General features: G+C 36.7%; 1 protein-coding gene across 6 annotated transcripts in view; it reads right to left on the bottom strand.

Annotated features, from left to right (window-relative positions):
- Positions 1 to 20,188, bottom strand: part of RANBP17 (RAN binding protein 17) — a 327,894-nt gene that overhangs the window by 57,360 nt on the left and 250,346 nt on the right. For all 6 annotated transcript variants that reach the window (XM_067032300.1, XM_059059844.2, XM_067032302.1 and 3 more), the window contains 4 exons: positions 16,773 to 16,876; positions 10,858 to 10,946; positions 3,255 to 3,362; positions 604 to 686 (listed from right to left, as the gene is read on the bottom strand). In XM_067032300.1, coding sequence (XP_066888401.1) covers positions 604 to 686; positions 3,255 to 3,362; positions 10,858 to 10,946; positions 16,773 to 16,876 — 384 coding nt within the window. The remainder of the gene's footprint in view (positions 1 to 603; positions 687 to 3,254; positions 3,363 to 10,857; positions 10,947 to 16,772; positions 16,877 to 20,188) is intronic.

The following is a 20,188-nucleotide window of genomic DNA, read 5'->3' as shown; positions in this document are numbered from 1 at the left end:
GTACAAAAATGTCTCAGAGAGTTGAGAATTTCACTGATGAAGCTGTCAGAATTGGCAAATATTAGGGTTTATGGTGGTTCTAAGGCTCATTTCTAACTACTAACCACATTTTTTTTTACTATAATGGAATAGAACAATCATTACTGTAGAACTATGATTCTTAGGGTACAGTGCCCCCAAATTTCCTACAATAAAATATTTACTGCTCTTTACCAGAATATTTTTCCAAAATTCAGTGCCAGTGACATACTTAAGCATTTTTTGACCCAATATACTAAACTCCATGATGTAACTTTTAGCAATTTTCAATATGCTATAACTTTTCAATATTCTATCTAAAGTGTATTCCCTTTGCCTACTGACACCATAATTTAGTCTAAAAGAAATTCATCAAGTTGGTCAGGCATGATCTGTAGTCAAAGGCATGTTGCTGATTTCTCTTGATGTCAATATGATAGCTACCTGGCTTTTTGCACCCTTATTACCCACTTCACAAATTCATACAGATACGAAGGTTCAAAAGAACAAAATAACTAACATCTTTCTTTCCTCCAAAGAGATAAAAGTTATATTGCAGAGACAAATATGGAAAAGGATACTCACCATAAGTGCAAATCATTTTACTAGCTTCTCTGAAGAGAAGAATTCCATTAGGAGATGATACATCAAAGTTCAAACGCTGGGATCTAAGAAATACAGCAAAAATTTAGAATATATGTGTAGATAAAGAAACCAAATACAGGTTTAAAATATCCAGAATTTTCATTTATGAGAAGTAGCAACAGTACAATTTTCCCTTTTTTAAAGTGTCATTCCATTAAACAAGTATTGATAAAATGTGTGTGCTAATTCTCTCACTATGAAGATACTAGAACGATAAAATTATTTTCATTTATTTGCTGATTCAAAGAATTCACTTTTTATCTGTCAAAACAATATCCTGACATCCTATATCACAGACCTCTTATACCCCTCTCCTTTCATGCAAAGTGGTTGATAGATAATAATAAAGAAAACCCCAAGTATGTATAAGTTTATATAGTTACTTGGATAGAGATTTACATTTGACATCTCCTGTAGTGCCTAATACACATCTTTAAAACAAATTATAAAATAACAGGAAATCTAAGTACCTTTAATACTGCTCGTATGCATAATGAATCACCTGATACTTCAAGCATATTTCAAACACATTAAATTACATACAGACTATAGTTTCCATTGAACATAGCTCAAGTAAAGAGAAACAAATCCCAGAAGTTCTAAATAAGAACAGTTCTACTTCCCCAGTTCCTAACAGGTTGGGGAACAGTCTGAAAAGTGTAAAGGACTGATACGCCATCCTGACATAATATTTGCTTTTTTAACATCACTTTGGCTTTAGTTGGCTCCAGTATACCTTGTTGCTCCGCTTTTAAGGAATAACGGTATATTTTTAAAAGGATCAGCAAAATATGAAATAGGTCATAGCAAAGAAACACCAAAAAGCAAAGATATTTGCCAAGGAACAGAATAAATTGCTAGGAATAAATTGCTGCTTCTCTATGCTTTTTCAAAATGCTTCAGAATTAAGTGCAACTATAACTTATTAGAAATACTACTGGAAACATTTGATTGTTGGCATAGAATTCCGATTAAAGAAATGTATATACATAATTCACATTAGGTTCCAGAGAAATACAGACAAGATAACATTTTCTGGGATTACAAGTTTTTACCAGGTAGCTCTTTGGACAACTGTGCTAGATATGAATTATCCACCTATGGCAGATATAAAATACTTTACAATATACAATGTAATGATTTTTTCCTTTAGTAATAAATGTTATATCAGTAATATGAACTATTAATTATCTGGCTTAAAAAACTGTAATTTAATAAAAACTAAATTTCTAATATAAACTATATAGCCACCCTTCGATTAGTATTTAAGGCACCTAGAGAACAGTTTTAAAAAAACGAACAGCTTTCAAAAGAATACTCACATTTATTTATTTGCCAGATCTTTTCCCACCTCTTGTTTTAAAAATTTTAAATTATTGCTGTGAAAAACTCAGTACCATAGATCAAATTAGAGTTTCAATCCATAATCCTTCCCTGTCTGGATATCTCCCTTCCAACAAGCAATTTATAAAGAGGAACTGATGAAACAGGATGGCTAAGTGACAGGTAACTTGGTGCTAAGCCATATTCATAATGACATATTTTAAAGAGGTAAAACTAATTAGCTTATTGCAGTTTTTCTCTTTTAGCTACACCTTTGTTAATATTTATATATGAAGAACCTGAACCTCTGCTTGTCTATGCAAATTATAAGGTCACCTAGGCAATTTCTGAGAAGTGTGGTAGTTGCTATTTAAATAAAAATTGTGAGTGCATAAATCATCCACATATGTGCATCTTGGCACAGAGGAAGAAGGATAACTTAGAAGTCAAGGCAGGGACAATCCCCAGGGCTTCTGAGACAAACTATGGGTCCACGAATTGCTCTGGGACTCAGTTCCCTTATCCATAAAATAAAGTATCTCAACTCAGAGACCTCTAAACTCCTTTCCTCCTCTACAGAACTGCAGTTAAGCAATGAAACAGTTAAAACTGCCCTGGGACTTTCCTGGTGGCACAGTGGTTAAGAATCCGCCTGCCAATGCAGGGGACATGGGTTCGAGCCCTGGTCCGGGAAGATGCCACATGCCGCGGAGCCACTAAGCCCATGCGCCAAAACTACTGAGCCTGCGATCTAGAGCCTGCGAGCCACAACTACTGAAGCCCACACACCTAGAGCCTGTGTTCTGCAACAAGAAAAGCTACCGCAATGAGAAGCCCGTGCACCGCAATGAGAAGCCCGTGCACCGCAATGAAGGGTAGCCCCCGCTCGCTGCAACTAGAGAAAGCCCCCGTGCAGCAACGAAGACCCAACGCAGCCTAAAATAAATAAATTTATAAACAAAACAACAAAAACCTACCTTCCTCCATTTTGTGCTTTTGAATCTTTTAAATAATGGTGGCTGTAGTCTTCCAATTTTTTCCCCAGTTCCCATAGTCCCCATATACACCTAAGTATACTAAATTCTTTCTCGCCCAAAAGTCTCAACCTTATATCTCTAATTCTACTGCCTTCAACTGATCATCTTAAGTTTTGGTTCCTGGGTTCTTGCTAAGCCTTAAATATACAGACACCAGGCAGGAAAGTATGACCTCCAAAGAGTGCTACCAAATAGTAGATTACCTTTTCACTCACCTATCCTACCTCTTACCTGTTTTGCATCAGTTCTGCCATAAGTTTTAAGATGGGAGTTGTACATGCTGGCTCTCCATACCACTGCTCAACAGCCCTCTGAAGAATGGGAATATATGTTGGGTACCTTTTATAAAGGCTGTTAAAGAATTTAAGGGTCAAAAGAAATATTGTTTCTGAAAATTGGTGCCACTTAAAAAGAAAAAAAAGGAATCCACATTTGTTCCACGGTTAGCATACTTATGAAGTATCATGTAACATATTTAAAGAATTATGCTTAATATTGCAGGAAAGGATAATAAGTTTAGTTAATGAGGGTAAAAAATGTGAATTGCTATTATCAGAGTTTGTTGGGCATCAAACTACCTAAGAAAAAAATGTTGTTTATTATGTAACTTTTAAAATACATAAAAGTAGAGGGAAATAGTAAACCCCATGTATTTATCTCCCAGCTTAGAAATTATCTACATTCTTTTATTTTAAGTTGTTGACTTAACTCTGCTTAGTCCCACTATAGCCCCAAGGAATGCTGGGGATGATAGCTTGAAGAAAAGCTTTGGGTAATTTTTAATCTCAACTCAAGGTCAGTTTGCTAAAAGGTAGTCCCTTCTACACTCAAGCAGAAATTCTCAAACATCCTCATCAATACTAAGGAGTGCATGCCTCTGTTAAGTCAATGGCTGACACCACCAGAACCTGGAAAACTCTGACTCAGCTCCACTGACCCTTTAACCCGTAACTGGCCTCCTCCTAACAAATGGACACAGAAATATAAAATTAAGGCCTAAAACTGCAGCAGAAAAAGCCCTTCCTATACCACTACCTTCATTTCCTTTTTCTTTTCCTAATCCCTAAATCTGTCTCTTTCTGTTGTTTTTCAATGTACTTGTCTTTTTGTTTCAGATGAAAGTGCTGAACTGAATCACCTCATGTTGTTCCTTTCCTGTGTGGTATCGGTAGTGATCTCCACGGTGAGAAAGATCGCAATTTTCTTTCCTGCTCTTAGAATAAATTTCAAGTTCCTCAGCCTGGCAAACAAGGTCCTTAATATCTGGTCCCTGCCTACCTCCAGTCTCGTCTCTTAGTGCTCCTGCCCTTATCTATGGTTCGGCCATTCTTAATTCTCTGCAAATCCACTGATGCCGACTCTCTCTTGTCTCTATTCCTCTATATGCTGCTGCTTTGTCTGCCTAACACATTCCAAACTGTATTTCAACATCTAGCTCAAGTTTTACTTCCCCTGGAATGGTGAAACTTTCTCTTTTTTGTCAAAAGGAATCAATCTCTTCCTCATCTAAGTTCAATGAGCACTTTGACCACGTCTCTCTTATAACAAACCGTATTACGGTTGGTTGCTTGTGTTACCCATCTGCCCCGTTAGATAGTGAGTTTCTCAAGGGCAAAGACCTGTGCTTCCCTACTATGACCTTGTTAATTCCTATTTGTCCCTCATATTTCAATATACATGTCAATTATTCCAAGAAGCCTCCGTGACACCTCCCCTAATCCCCCATGACTAAGTGTGTCTCCTGTGTAAGGCTCTGGTACTCTGTGTTAGTGCTATCATAGCACCTTATCTCTCCTATTATATGGTTTTTGAGAGCACAGCATAGGTACTTATTGTATGCATGGACCTGGCACAAAATAGATTTCAATAAATATTTGTCGTGGTAAACCTGCCAACCTAAAAATGAGGTGTAGCATACTTGATTAGATCTACCTATTTGATTCTTTTAAGCTGTGCATTTCACTTTGAAGCTTCAGGAAATAATTCACATAACATTTAGTGAAAATAAGCCCTTAAATACCTTAGGAGTGTCAGGCTCCCTAAAAGTGCAAAAAGCAATACTTTTGTCCCCCTAGATATACCATGTTAAGGCTGTACTTGAATATATACGAACAATTTACTTAAGTGTTTATTGAAGGCCTATTCTATAAATGTCTTCTCATTGTTATAGACTCTCTGGAGCCATCAGTGAACCAAACATTAAAAAAATCCCTGCCCTCGTGGAATTTATATTCTAATAAGACAGAAAATAAAATAGATATATGATCCTTTAGAAAGTGCTACACAGGAAATAAAGCAGAGAGAGGAGATGAGAAGTGAGTATATATGTGAATGAGGTTTCAGTAGGATGAAAAATATAAAATCAATAAACTTGATTATTAACTCTATTTTGTCAGATAACTTACTGTTTTATTTTTTTCTATGGACTAGAAAATCTGTTATTTTTGATAGATGGTAGATACTCTGTGCTATGTACTGTGCCAGGGATCCAATGATAAGACATGGCTTTTTTTTTTTTTTTTTTTTTTTTTTTTTTTGTGGTACGCGGGCCTCTCACTGTTGTGGCCTCTCCCGTTGCGGGGCACAGGCTCCGGACGCGCAGGCTCAGCGGCCATGGCTCACGGGCCCAGCCGCTCCGCGGCACGTGGGATCCTCCCGGACCGGGGCACGAACCCATATCCCCTGCATCGGCAGGCGGATTCCCAACCACTGCGCCACCAGGGAAGCCCCAAGACATGGCTTTTTTTTCTTGGTGAATTCATGCTTGAGTCTGGGTGGCACACACATAATAGTAACACTCTGAGTACCAAAATTCTGAAACAGTGCCAGAGGAGTACAGGTGAGAAAATACTCCACCAAGAGATCTGAGTACAAACTCAGCATTCACGAGTGGGAAAGCATCTGGAAGACTCATCAGGAGACTGAAAAGACCCAAATCTCAGAATCTAAGAATATCATAAGCACAGAGAAGCCCCTTTGCAAGGCATTCTAAAGACATCAGGACTATCATATTTTTCAGAGCACACTGTATTCACTATGGGATAAGGCCCGGGATATGAGGGGATGCTCCCTTTTCTGTGTGGAATGAGAGTGGTGCCAACTCTAATATGCTTCTGACAGAGGTGACTGCCACAGAGAAAATAAGTGATTACTGGAAAGCAGAGTAAAGGTCTGCCACGCAGGGAGGTTAAAAGGGTTTCAGAGTGAGAGTGCCAGACTCAGATTACACGGTGAGAATCAGAACCCACTCTAGGAGTTTAATTTTCCAGTGGCCTTGTGAGAACTATGTATATATGGATAGGAGGAAGACAGTGGGAGACCTTAGGTAGAAGTGGCACAGATCTAACTGCTTTCACCTAGATCTCCTCAATGGATTCCTAAGGTCAAAAATTAATGATATGCTATTGCCTTATAAGATGCTAAACATGAAAAACTGAAAAGAATGAGGTTTGCTTCTTGACGACATCCATCCATCCATCCATCCACCCATCCAATAGTTACTTACTATGTGCTGTACCCCAAGAAAGCATAAATGAGTAAAAAAGTAATTCTTTTCCTCTGAGATTTCACAGTAGAGAAAGCATTCTAATACACTAGAAGGCAACAAAAGAGGTTTTTGTTAAAAATTTTAGGAGATAAGAGCGTGAGGATGTGGTTCCAGAACAGAAATAGCCTGCTAGTTCAGAGCTTAATTGAAAGGTATTCCCTGAATGTGAAACATCTATACCTTTGTTCATGGAGGCAAATGCTGCTGGGAAGCCTTCTCTCTTTCGGTCTGGCAAATGCCTATCCATCTTTCAACACCTAGCTCAACTTTTACTTCCCTGGGAAGCCTACTTTTTGCCCCAAATACCAATCTCTTCCTCTTAAATGTTCATATGGTCCCTTGCATGCATCTTTGTTACAATACATTGATGGTTTATTAGTTATTTGTTATGGCCACTAGATTATGAGCTTCTAAGGAGCGATCCATTTTATTCATCCTTATAAAAAGCAATCATTTTATTCATTTCTCATGCCTGGCACGGTGCACTCAAAATATGCCTGTTGAACAGCAATTTTTCAGGTTTACTTTCTTCCCTATTTCAGTTTGTCCAACATACTGCTGACTATTCTCTTCTTGAAATACAATTCTGATTCTGTTAGTCAGTCAAAATCATCAATTGCTTTATACCATCTATGGAATAAGGGTCTCAGTTCCTTAGCCTGATATTCAAGGGTCCCAGACAACCTGCGTGTCCAATCATAAAATAAGTGTATCTTTAACAAAACATCTCCTCTACTACTCTCCTTCCTAAACCTGTGCTTAGACCAACTGAAAACCTCTTACTTCACAGTTCTGAGAGTCCAATCCTACTTATGTGATAAGACCCAAAGAAATATCTTCACCTTTACGGAGCCTTTCCTGATGCTCCAGCTAAATGCAATCACTTAATTTCTATCTTTGTTATGGCACTTATCACCTTCTGTATTTTATTACAGTTGTTTAGGTAGATACCTAACTGACTCTATTAAACTGTAAGCTCATTTTGGGTTGGGATTTGAGTGTAAGAAGTCTACATCCCTCATAAATCGTAGGACAGTCCTTAGCCAAATTTGCTGAATAAGTGAGCAAATCGGATTCCTTTGTCTCATTCCATATTAGGGAAAGGAACTAACAACAGTGGAGGGGTATATTTACTTTGTGCCAGACACTGTACTAGGCCCTTTATATATGTCAGTTCACTCACTTCTTACAACATACCTGTGATAGAAGTATTATTAGCTCTGTTTTATGGAGGAGAAAACTGTGATTCTGAGACATTAAGTAATTTACCCAAAACCCCACAGGTTGTTAAGTGGTGAACCCAGGACTGGAACCTAAGACTGTCCTATTCCAAAGTTCTTTTTTTTCCCTACAAATCTCATTGTCTTGCCTTGTCTTTGTAAAATGTGTTTATGCATATTAAACAACAGCACTGAGTGAGTGACTGAAAAACAGTGTACTCAAAGATCAGGATTATGACAAGTAAAAGAATGAGTGTGAGGAAATAGCATCCTACACATTCTTTTATTTTTATTTTTTTCAATTTCCTGCTGGGTTTTTGATACTTAAGTGTAAGTATGATCTGGAAAAAGTTTAAACAAGGCGACTAAATACAGTGCAAGGTAAGGTGCTTTTATAATGTTGCATTCTCACTACAGGGGCAAAGAAATAGCAGTGATGATTCTTCTATTCTCCAGTAGTGGGACAATTTATCAACATGGTTGCTGTGTAGTTTCAGGCAATTTAGGTTTGGAAGGACAGAGTGATAAGCAATGTAGTTTGTGTACCAGTTAATGCAGTCAGTGTTTATAGAAATGTTTTTAAATTAAATAGCTAACCACTAAAATAGCATTTTATCAAATAATCATGATAAAGAAAATGCATTTTGACTTTAAGATGACATGTGCTCTTACAGGATGTTTCTTCTGTATGCTAAGGACTATACAGTAGCAAATTAAAGAACACACATTTATGTGGATAAAAGGCAAATAAACTTTCTCCAGCAGTAATATTAGAATCATCACTGATGGTTTGACGTATCAATATTTTAGGAAGAAAAAAATGACTTTCATATCCATGTTTGTTTTTTTATCATATACTTGCTCATTTTTACATTACTAGAATACTTGGAAAGAATCTGTACTCTATCACCTGAAACTGCTTAAAGTATTTCAGAATATTTTAATAAAGCTCTTTGAATTATCAAATAATGTAACTTTTAAACAAACTTTACTATTATAAATATTTGCTCTTTTACTCCTTGCCCAAAGGAAAACTATAAATATTGCCTCAACTGAATGAACACCACTTATCATATTCACTTAGTTGTCAATACAATTATGAAAAGCCTTTGGCCTTTTCCCAAAGAAGCTGATTTGCTACTGAAACTCAATTATTATAAGCAAGGCCGGTACCAAGCCATCCCGTTTGGCGATCTAACATAACTTCCTGCATAACTGACACTTCGCCCTCCGTCCCTGACCCTAATAACATCAACGGTCTATAGTCAGAGGGAGGAGACAGTGGTTTCTAGTGCAAAACAAAACAGTTAAGTCCCAAGGTTTTCCGTTTGCTATTTTCTGCCATCTGCTGGACAAAAGTTTCATTTCAGATAGGTGCCCAAAAGAAGGAGCAAAGTGAGGAAATGGAAAACAGACTTAATTAAAAACTTAAATTACAATATGTTCTATAAATTTTAGGCAGTATCAATTATGACAGATATTTCTATTCTTTGATGCTAAGGGGAAAGTTCTTATCTGAACTCTTAGTTAAGATTGTTGCTGAGGAAAACATGAAGCATTAATTGCTGGACCTCCTAGAGTTGTAGGTTGGCTTCAAGATCACCATCAATTTTAAAGTGCTAAAATTAGGTTTTTACAATATTTCAAATAAATGAAAGTTTTTGCTTTGTGAGCTTGTATTTATGTTTAGAGAAATGAAAGGGTCATATGTAATTCCAGTTTATTCTGCACAGTTCAAAGAGTTGTATGACTCTCCATGTTAAAATCTACATGTACTTTGTATGCTGATATAAAGACATGATTTCTAAACGGCATGGAAAATTCTTATCTCTAACCCTTCTATGGGCACATAAATCTGATGAGGTAGGTTTTAATAGCAAGTAAAAATATAAGTAACTATTCAAAATTAATGTTAAACGATTTCTTTAATGTGTAGTAGCATTCTCCCTGAAACATGCCCAGATCCTGTTAGTTATGTTTTTGGCCATAACTGTGCCATCAGTACTTGAAGACTGCCTTTAAGAAGTTTCTTTTGTAATTTAATTTATGAGGGAAGTTCTTATTTATGATAAGAAGGGTTTGAAAAGAGCAACTGACAAATAATGTAACTTAAAAAGTAACTTTAAGGTTACAGAATTTTCTTACGTGCTCTGATGGTTTCATCTATAAAGGCATGAAAACATATGTTACACTTACATGACTTGCAAAAACTATCACTTTCTGTTAAGATCAAAGAGGATTCGTACAATATTGTTAAAACAATATTAATAGTAACCACTTATGACTACCTATTATGTTCTAGGCATTATACAAAGTGTGTTACCTATTTCAACGGTTACAATAGGCCATGATACTGTATGTCTCCTTTTTTAGATGAGGAAACTCAGAGAGGTGAGGTGAAAAGACTTGCCAAAGTGTACACAGCAAATGGAGAGCTAGGAATTCAAGCCAGGTCTGCCTAACACCAAATCTTTTTACTATTAATGATGAGTCATTTCTGTGGGGGGATGTTTGTTTCCTTGTTTATTTATTTTGCTGTCTGGACTAAGCCTTGGCAAAGGTAAGTTCAAATTTTATATCAAATGAAAATCCTAACGATTTATTTCCCCCTGTTCATGTCCATTAATATTTTCATGATGATGAAAAACTACAGCATGATAAACTGAGCCTCAAAGAGATATAGTGACCTCAGCTCTGCTATTTGAGATAGAGTAGGAATCCAAATCTCCTCGAAAAAGCCAAATGGTGGGATCCATTGATCTTGAGTTAGAGACGTCAGCCCAATTATATCCCTGCAGCTCCAACATGAACAATCATATGGAGACGTAATTTTTTAAGGTGTCAATATTTAATGGCACCAAAAAAGTGACCTCTCTGAGCTGGGTCTCCAAATGCTGTGCTCAGTTATCTGTACTGCTGCCACAGTGCTGTAATTTTTAGTTGATTACACATTAGTTCATTTAGCTTTGTTTCCTCTTCCCTACTGTGCCATACTATTAAACGAAAGCCAGGGGCCTGGCATCCCTCTGTGCACAGAGCTGGTATTGTCACAGTGTAATAAGGATACATCCAGTCAAACAGCATGGTGTAGCTGGTCTTTGTGTTCAGTGCAAAGGCAATCCCTCGAAGATCTCTTGCCAGCCCGATCAACATACGCTGTCAGTGGGAAAGAGACACAGTAATTGATTTTCACGTTAGCACACAGCAGATGGAGTAATAATCAGGCAATAATGACCACATATCTGATTTTGATTCATTAGCTAAAATGTCTCGCTCAGATCTCTTTCTATAGAAAGTCATAGACTTTTTAAGCAAACAGACCATCACATCTGCTGACCAACACTGCTTCTTATAAATTGAGCTGAGTAATAATTCCAATAGCTTAGAAACATTTAGATTCCTAACATACTTTGTTTCTGAATAATGCCAAATTAGAAAAAAAAAAGAGTATTGATAATTCCACGAAACAGAAATGTACAGGGTATAGACATTATTTAATAACAACAAATCTTAACCACATTGGCTTGCAAGAAATCAGTCCCACTATGCAATTTGGAGTCTAATGTGAAAGCACACTGGCATTTAAAGATCCCTAAGGAATATCTTTAGTAACTTAGGACAAAATGAAACTGGCCAGATGACCTATTGGTACCGTGGCATACCCAGAATGGCATTCACATTCCCCAAGCAAGGAAAAGATATAAGGAAAAGAGTTCTTCTACACTCAATATCAGAAGGCTTGAATTTAAACCCAGCTTTACTTCTTAACTGTAAGACTTAAGGCAAGGCAAATTATCAGTCTCAGTTCTCTCATCTCTAAAAGGGGCTAATAATGCCTCTCTCACAGAGGCACTGTCAGGAATAAATTTAATAAATTTATATAAAAATGCCTAACAAGAGCCTGATACATACATAAGTGTACCATAAATACTTAGTTTTAGAGAAAACAAAACAAAACAAAATGAAAACTTGACTCTTAAATAGAAGAGATCTGACTTGTACTCTGGACCCTTAATTAAGCTGTCCTTAGGAAGATGCTTGGGAAGTGAAAAAGAAAACCCATGAACAGATGCTAGAATGTCAGAACAAAGAGTACAAATAAACATAATTGCAAAACAAGGGGGTGGGATAATTGAGATATGCAACTGTGATTTCTGAAGATACTGTTTTCAGTGGAAATATTCTGCCAGAAAATGGTCTCTGAACTATTTTATCAGATTTTCTTTTCCACACACTTTGGTAATAAATGAAAATCTCTTTAGGAAGGCATTTAAATTATCATTAAGGACTTGGAAGTGAATGCTGCCCCTCATCTTAATGACTAAAAAAAATTTCAAAGTAGGAAATACTTCATGTCACAAGTATCTGTAATTTTTGATCCCCCTTCCCCGATGCCCCATACCTAAAATGTGACTCAATATAACTGGAAGTTGTTTATAAGAATATTGTTTCTTTCTTTTTTTTTTTTTTTTTAAACATCTTTATTGGAGTATAACTGTATTACAATAGTGTGTTAGTTTTTCTTTTACAACAAAGTGAATCAGTTATACATATACATATGTTCCCATATCTAAGAATATTCAGTTTGTATACTGTGTAACAGCTTATAGAATGATGGTAATCTGAATTTCTGAATCTGTAAACCCTGAACTTTTGTTTCTGCTTCTTTAAATAACTTATTCTTTTTCCTTTCATAATCTCACCAGTCCGTATTTTTCTATAATCGGCTAGTCTCTCTGTGTAGTTCTCTTATGTGACTATTTTTTTTAAAACCATTTTATGTAACCTGTTTTCATCACCTGGAACCTATTCTCCTCTTTCTCAGCTTTCCACGTTTCTTGCAGCTTCCAGAACAGAATATGTCTTCTAAGAAGTCTTTGAACAATTCTATTCTGACTAATTCTCTTTGTAGTCTTTCTATTAAAGTGGCCTTTCTTGATTCTATTTTTATTATGTACACTTACAAATTACAGGCTACTCTTCAAATAATCTTCAGTTTTCACATATACATAAGGTACTCATCACCATTCAAATCGGTCAACAGGAGCAATAAGTTTTACTTTGTGTCTAGTGCAAAAGGCTCTTAAAATATTTTAGATTACCCTTATTACACAAAAAGGTTAATATTTATTTCATCACAAATTTTTTTCTTAAGAGATGCCAAGTTAATAGAAGGGCTCTAACTGACTCAAATCTATGAAATTATATCTATTTTAGAAAATGTTACTCCAAAGCAGAGGAAGCATATGACAATATAATAACTAAATATATTTTCAAAAGATTCGACTGAGTAGGAAAATGCAGTGTTAATGTGAGAAACAGATCTCTCATGCTCAAACCATCTTTTATCTCAAAGCAGCAAGAGCACTGTAATAATCTATACAGACACTCAAACAACACTAAGGAAGTACTTTCTTGACAGTCAAAACATACCCAGTTCTGGTATGAGACCAGGAAAACTGTTAACAAGGAGCTCAACCAGGCTATCAAACAATCTCAGAGATCAAGGGATCATATGAGATTTAGGGGAGGAAGAGCCACAATTTACCATCTCACTTAAAACACTACAAAGAGGTTTATTTCAAAAGTTGCCTTTCTCCTACAGTTAATCAACACTTGACTGACCTGAAAAATGAGAGGCCTTATAAAGTGAGGCTGTTTTGGGGAGTGGGCAGGTCTGGGATATCTAATCCTAAGGATTCCTTTTTTGGATAGTTCAAGGAGAAACTGCTCGGTGCTGCAGTCTCCTGCATGGTGAACGGCCGTCTGTGTGCCAAGTGTGAGACGGATGGGCTGGGAAACAGTTGAAATGCGGCTCCTTCCACCCTGACCTCCAAAACAGGGTTTCTAATGGAACGTCTGACAGACCCTTTACTGTAGTGGCACTACTGGGGGCAGCTATAATATTATCCCCATAATTCTACTATATAATAACAACAAAGAAAAAGAAGGTGAAGGGTCATTGTGCTTTGTCTTTAGAATTAAGATGGCTGTCTTCATCCTTACAGCATACTCTTAATTCTGGAGACACATCTTAATAACCTCTAAATAGTTCCAACAAAAGAGCCGTGTCAGAGGAATGAGCAGGCCCCAAGGTGTTTCAACTGGAGTGTTTTCATCTGCCTTTATTGCTCTATCCCTCTCCAGAATTAAGGCAATAACCTGTGATAAATTATTCAGGAACTGCTACAGGGATCAAAGCAAAATCATTCTGTTAAAGTGCTGTTTGCAACATTTGGCACTTAGTGCGAAAACTTTTAATGTGCGCATGCTGAAAATCTAGGATTTTAAATAATTTAACATTGTGGAGTTTTTACGAAGGGACTAAAGATAGCAGGTTCCTATTTAACTGCTCCTCTTCCTCCTAGAAGTTTTCATTCATTTCCCTTAAAACTGATGACGTCATGGCCAAAACAAAAATGATGCATGGAGAGCCAGAGTACGGGACTATATTTTACTATGGGTACAATCACAGGGGGGAAACATGTACTGTGAACTAACGCTTTAGAGCCAGGGTTTGTCACAGCAATTTCTTTCTTTTTCCCTTTCCTTTGAAAAGAGAAACCCAAGACAAAAATTCAATGTTCTCTTCAATTTTATTAGGACTAAGTAAGAAAACAAAGCTATAAATTTAAGAGTTTTACAGCATTTCCTTCTCTCACAACCATATTTCAATTTGGCAATGTAGGTCCTTAATGCTTATGTTTACCCTGAAATCCACATTTGAAAAATATCTATCAATAGGCAGTTAGAAAATCCTGGTAAGGGCTGCAAATTAAATGAATTTGGCAGTCCTGCGGCATTTTCATAGAGATATTTTAACGGCATCACCTCCTGTGGATTGGAATACTAAATACTTTATTGAAGAACAAAACAGAACTGTTTTTATCTCTAGTACTTGCAAAATGAAGTACCTGAAAGCACTTCTCATGTATTATTTATTCATCATGATAGAAAAATAGCCTTAACCTAATAAATTACATTTAAAAGCATTTAGTGCAAAAGTTTTGTTTATGATAAAGCAACAGATTCAGTTCTTTATCGGTAGCTTAAAGCACCAAGTTTTCTTTATACAAATTAGACAGATGGTGCTTACAGTAGAATTTACTAAAGGTCTGTCACAACAAATGCAGCCAAGCTGCATATTTAATCACTGCAGAATCTTGTCTACCTGCAGCTGCCAACTGCTAATCCAATTTCCCTGATAAATGTGGCAAGAGACACGATCAGCAATAAAGAGCATCTAACTCCATTTTCCTGCAGGGCGTCTTTTGATGAACATTTAGGACGGAAGCACGGAGTGCACTGTGTGGCCTTGGTTCGTGGCAGCTGCATGCATTCTGAGGCACAGTTCTCAGGTTACTCACTTAATTCTGCCACTATCATTACGTTGCTATTGATCTCAGTAGCTGTTGCCTACACAGCATTACTCTAGATGAAGCTGAATCAGGCAGTTATCATGCATCAAACTTGCTCAAAAGCCTGGAGATTTCCCCTTAATTACTTGTGATTTTATTTGCAAATACCGTTAAAGTGTAATCAAGCAGTCACTTTCCAGGGTCGTTAAGAACTTGCTGGTTTAGGGATATATCACTGGAACTCCATTAAAAATGACTCTAGGAAGATGGTTTCTATCAAACTAGATGGGATTACATCAAAACGGGCTTGGGGTATAATGAAATCTTCAAATGAGACAAATGTAATATTTATAAAGATAGTGTTTTTCAACTTCACGGCTTATTTTTGATATAAAGGGCAGCAATAACTACCTGAAAGTTGCAAAGATTTTTTTTGGTCATTAAAAATATTTGGGAGACATCTAAAAAATATAGCTAACCTGAGTAGAAACTCTGGTGAAGAATTTCAGCAACACTATAAACACAAAGAAAACCCTTTTTGGTTTTAAAAATTCTATCACTATTGCATGTTGATAAACATTCATTTCAAAAACTCTATGTCAAAATAAAAGGTATAGTATTTGGTTAATTACGTTTTAGTACAAGAATTACACTAAATAATCACCAAAGGCCATCATTCTTCTATTTGGCTTCTTACTGCTAATTTTTTTTTTTTTTTTGGTAGAGAGAAGAGGAACCATGCAAAATGACTGTCAATATTTTCAACACATTTCAAACAACAATAAAACATGACTCAAGTATCACTAACAAAGGTGCCTACATTTTTGGTATATATTTATTTGTCTTTTAAGAATAATAACCAGTGTCAATCTATTTAATACAGCCCTGATACATTAGAATTTCAGAAGATGTTATTCCTATTTAGCAGATCTTGTGCTCCCCATCCCCCATATTAAAATATGGGGCTGTTTTGTCACAAACAGCTTGCTACACTTAAGGATTTTACTAATAAAACATAATGTTGTCTTAGATATTATGACTGTTGCCACAGCTGAACTGACTTGTCAAATCAATCCTAATATGGCTCCCACAGGCACATAAAAACCTTATTTAGCTATCAGTTATCCTAATCACTTTGTTCAGTTTAAGAATGCAATACTTCAAGACCAGCTCCTATTTATACATATATGCCTAGCCATTTAATAAAGTCTTGATTTATACAAATTCTTGTTTAAAAATATTTAGAGATGTAGTATTTTAGCATGTGTACATTTGTGCATTCCTCCATATAAATATGTTGAGACATATAGTGTGGGGTAGATGAGGGAATAGGGACGTTTAAAGTGGTGTACCCACGAGAAATGTTCTTTTAAAAGATACTGCCACGAGAGACAAATGCATCATCTAATCATAAGCTATCTGAAATCATTCGATAACCTCAAAGTCCATTTGTATAAGAAACTAGAAAAGTACTTATATGAAAAGTACAACTCAAAGACACATGCAATTGGGAAATTAAGATTGTTGAAGCACAACGCACACACAAATATGCAGACCTTTTTCTGAATCTATACATCCTAGAATGAACAAAATCATCTTTTCTCATGTTCGGAAACAAACCCACCTTTACATCTTCTTGTTTAAAGTTGTTATTGAATATCTGTAACACTGTTTCAAAAGAGACTGTAAGAGGCAGCATGAAATTCTCAAATTCGTCCTCATCTTCGCCTATCAGAAAAACAAAAGGATCATTACGGTTTAAGATGCATGCTATTGTCCATTAGCCTCCACAGTGAGTGCTTCATTCAGGCTTAGAAATGTTCTTGAGAAGGGGTCAGCCTGCATTCACATCCATACCACATTTTGTGCTTTGGCTCATTGAATATTCTGGTGTTTTGCCTTCTCTTTTGCACCAAATGAAATAGCAAAATTACTTACCAGCCATTTTTTTTTCTCTGGCTCTTTATTGGATCAAATAGACTCATGCCCCAGGCTTCTCAGCCCTTCAGCTCTTAGGGCCCCCAGAGCTTCCCTAATGCCTCAAGGAAAGGCACTTTCAAAGCCTCAGAGAACAGGATCTTTTTTCCCTTTCTCTTTAGGTGCCAAGGCCCTAAAGGGCTCACAGACTCAGGTGCCCAGATAGCCCTAAGTTATTATTCTCTTTTATTTATGTTCTTTTTTATTAATTTGTTAAATAGATGTCAGGGAAACTTTTATCTCCAAATGGGATGGGGTCCCTCATGGGTCATTTGGATTTTAAGTACATTCTCCATGAGTACACTTCCTTTTGCAATAGACTTCTTTTTCTTTATATAAAAAAGGGAAAAGAGACATTTTCTATTGTTTTTTCACTTTGAAGGTAGAATTTTCATTTAACATATGGATATGTTACACAATTGATAATTTATCCTTTTCAAAAGGGGTTTCCTTCAAATGAGAAAGTTTTCTCATTCATCCTATGCCACAGGGAATTATGAGTCCCACTTTACTGATGAAGAAACAGGCAGAGAAATGTTAAGCGACTTGCTCAAGGTAGCATACTTAGTTGGAGGTGTAACTATACTGTCCAGACCTCCTGATTTCTAGGCTAGCAGTTTTTAAATAGAGAATTAGAGAGGAAACAAGATCTCAGAGAAGAGATCAGTGGTTCTCAAAGTTTGGTCCTCGACCCAGAAGCATCAGCATCACCTGGGAACATGTTAGATATAAAATCCTGGGTTTCATCCCAGATCAAGCAATTGTTGTTTTAAGAAGCCCTCCAGGTAACTCAGATGCATGTAAATGTTTGAGAAACAATGGCCTATATATTATTCTACAGATAAGGAGAGCGAGGTCCAAGGCCACATACACAGAAAATCAATGGCAGAATCAGGATCTTTTGACTCTTAAGGAGTGGCTGATCTGGCTGACCCTGATCTTTTGTGACTTCTCTTTTCCCATTAACCTTACATACTTTGTTTCTGGAGTCCAACAGATTCAGGGACTTAGCTTTCTTCAGAAAGAGATGTCAAAAGGCCAATGAGTCTTTCCTAGTATGCTGTTCGACACAAGGATCAGGGTGCTAGGTGAAGGGGAAGGTAAACCAAATTATAGTGACCTCGTTGGTGCAATGGTAGTATGTCTGACTCCAAATTATAATCCCTGCCCTGTCAACTAGCTATGCGACCAAGTTACTCCTCTTAGATACACCCTCTGTCAACTGGGGATAACATTAGAGACCTTTATAGGAGCCAGTTTTATTTTTCAAAGCCCAGGTCACACGATAGCTTTCTTAATGTCTGAGCTAAGCTCCCCTTCAAGTACTAAGATTCTATTGCAAGTATTCTCCTTCTCCCTTTGGGTTCTCACAGCATTTTGTCTGATTCTTCACCTTTGTCTGATCCTTTAGATAGCATTTATCAGTCTGCTGTGAATGTCAGATATTTTAGCAGATAGCTAATACTAACACTTAATAATACCACTATATCATTCTACCACTACCACCATTTGATGAAGGTTACTGTGGGCATTAAATGAGATAAAATTTATAACGTGTATATGTAAATTATTAGATTTATCAGCCTACATTGATAGTATCTTTGGCTTTGCTTCTGGAGAACTGAGACTGCATCTTTTCATTTCTCTGTGAAGGAGAATGATGTAGGTTAAGCCCCTGCAATAAACAGACCCAGTGTCTGGCTCCACCATGTACTGTTTAACTTTGGATACTTGGCTGATCACTTTGTGTCTCAGTTTTCTCATCTATAAAATAAGGATAAATACCTATCTTTGAGGATTATTGTGTATATTAAATGTTTTAACACAGGAAAAATAGATGATGCACCTAGAACAGTGCCTGGTACCTATTAGGGAAATACTGTATTTGAGTGGAAAAGTAGTTGCTCAATTAAAGGTAAATTTTTTAAATACCTTATTTTTTTAATACCTAATATAGAAAAATTACTAACTGAAGCAAGCATCAAATCCTTAAATATATAATACATTATATTTTAAACCACATGATCTTACTCTTCTAGTATGGAATTAATGAGAACAGTGATAATGATCACTGCAGGCAGATAAGGGTGCTAGAGAGAGTGGATGCTTTGAAAGTTCTATGCTTGAATCCTGGCTCTGCTACTATTAGCTGTCTGCTTTTGGATAAAGTCTCTTCCACTCATCTGTAATTAAGAGACATAATATTTACTTCATAAAGTTAGCTGTGAGGATTAAGTGACAAAACACTTGTAAGCCCCCTCGCTCAGTGTCTGGCACTTAATAAATGATAGCCAGGAGCATTTTTGTTGTTTTGAGTTTAACATGAACTTAACAGAGGTGATTACGGTGGTCAAATAAAGTGTGACCACGAGGTTGCCAGCCCAATACCCTTCCTCTGGGAGCAAGGTAAGGATGTTTACTCAGAACAAAGACAAACTCAGAACTTGAACATTTAAACCCTTCCTTAGTATACTGAGCTACGGATCAAAAAAACTTCCTGATTCCATCTCTTTCCTCAATCAAATTTTAAGGCAAATAGGGACATCAGGAGCACAAGAGAAAGCCACCAAAATGTGAAGGGAGAAGTCAAGGAACAAATACTAAAGAAAGCAAGGTGAGCGGCAATTCTACTTAAATGTCACTTCCTCAGAAAGGACTTCACTGACCACTCTAAAACAGTACCACAGTGTGTGCCCTCCCCCCTCACCTACTTTCCCACCCCATGAACTACTTCACTGTTCTTATGGGACTTACTATGACTGGCTATTAATTTACATATTTATTCATTGTCTTTCCTACTAGAATATAAGCTCCTTGGAGAAGGAACTGGTCTGTTTTGATCACGACTGTATCCCCAGTGCCTAGAGGAGGGTCTGGTGGTCAAGTAATATTTGTGTAGTGACTGAATAACAGTAGTTATTTCTTGAGTACTTGTTATGTGCAGTCAATGAATGTGGTACTTAATTTACTTAACAAACACCTATGTAGCTCTTACTACCTTCAAAGCACTGTTGTAAGTCATTACCAGTCACAACAATCCTGTAAACTAGTATGATGATTTCC

The sequence above is a fragment of the Kogia breviceps genome, chromosome 4 (genome assembly GCF_026419965.1).
Source record: "Kogia breviceps isolate mKogBre1 chromosome 4, mKogBre1 haplotype 1, whole genome shotgun sequence".
NCBI classification, from domain to species: domain Eukaryota; kingdom Metazoa; phylum Chordata; class Mammalia; order Artiodactyla; family Physeteridae; genus Kogia; species Kogia breviceps.
This window is presented reverse-complemented; position numbering and strand designations above follow the sequence as displayed.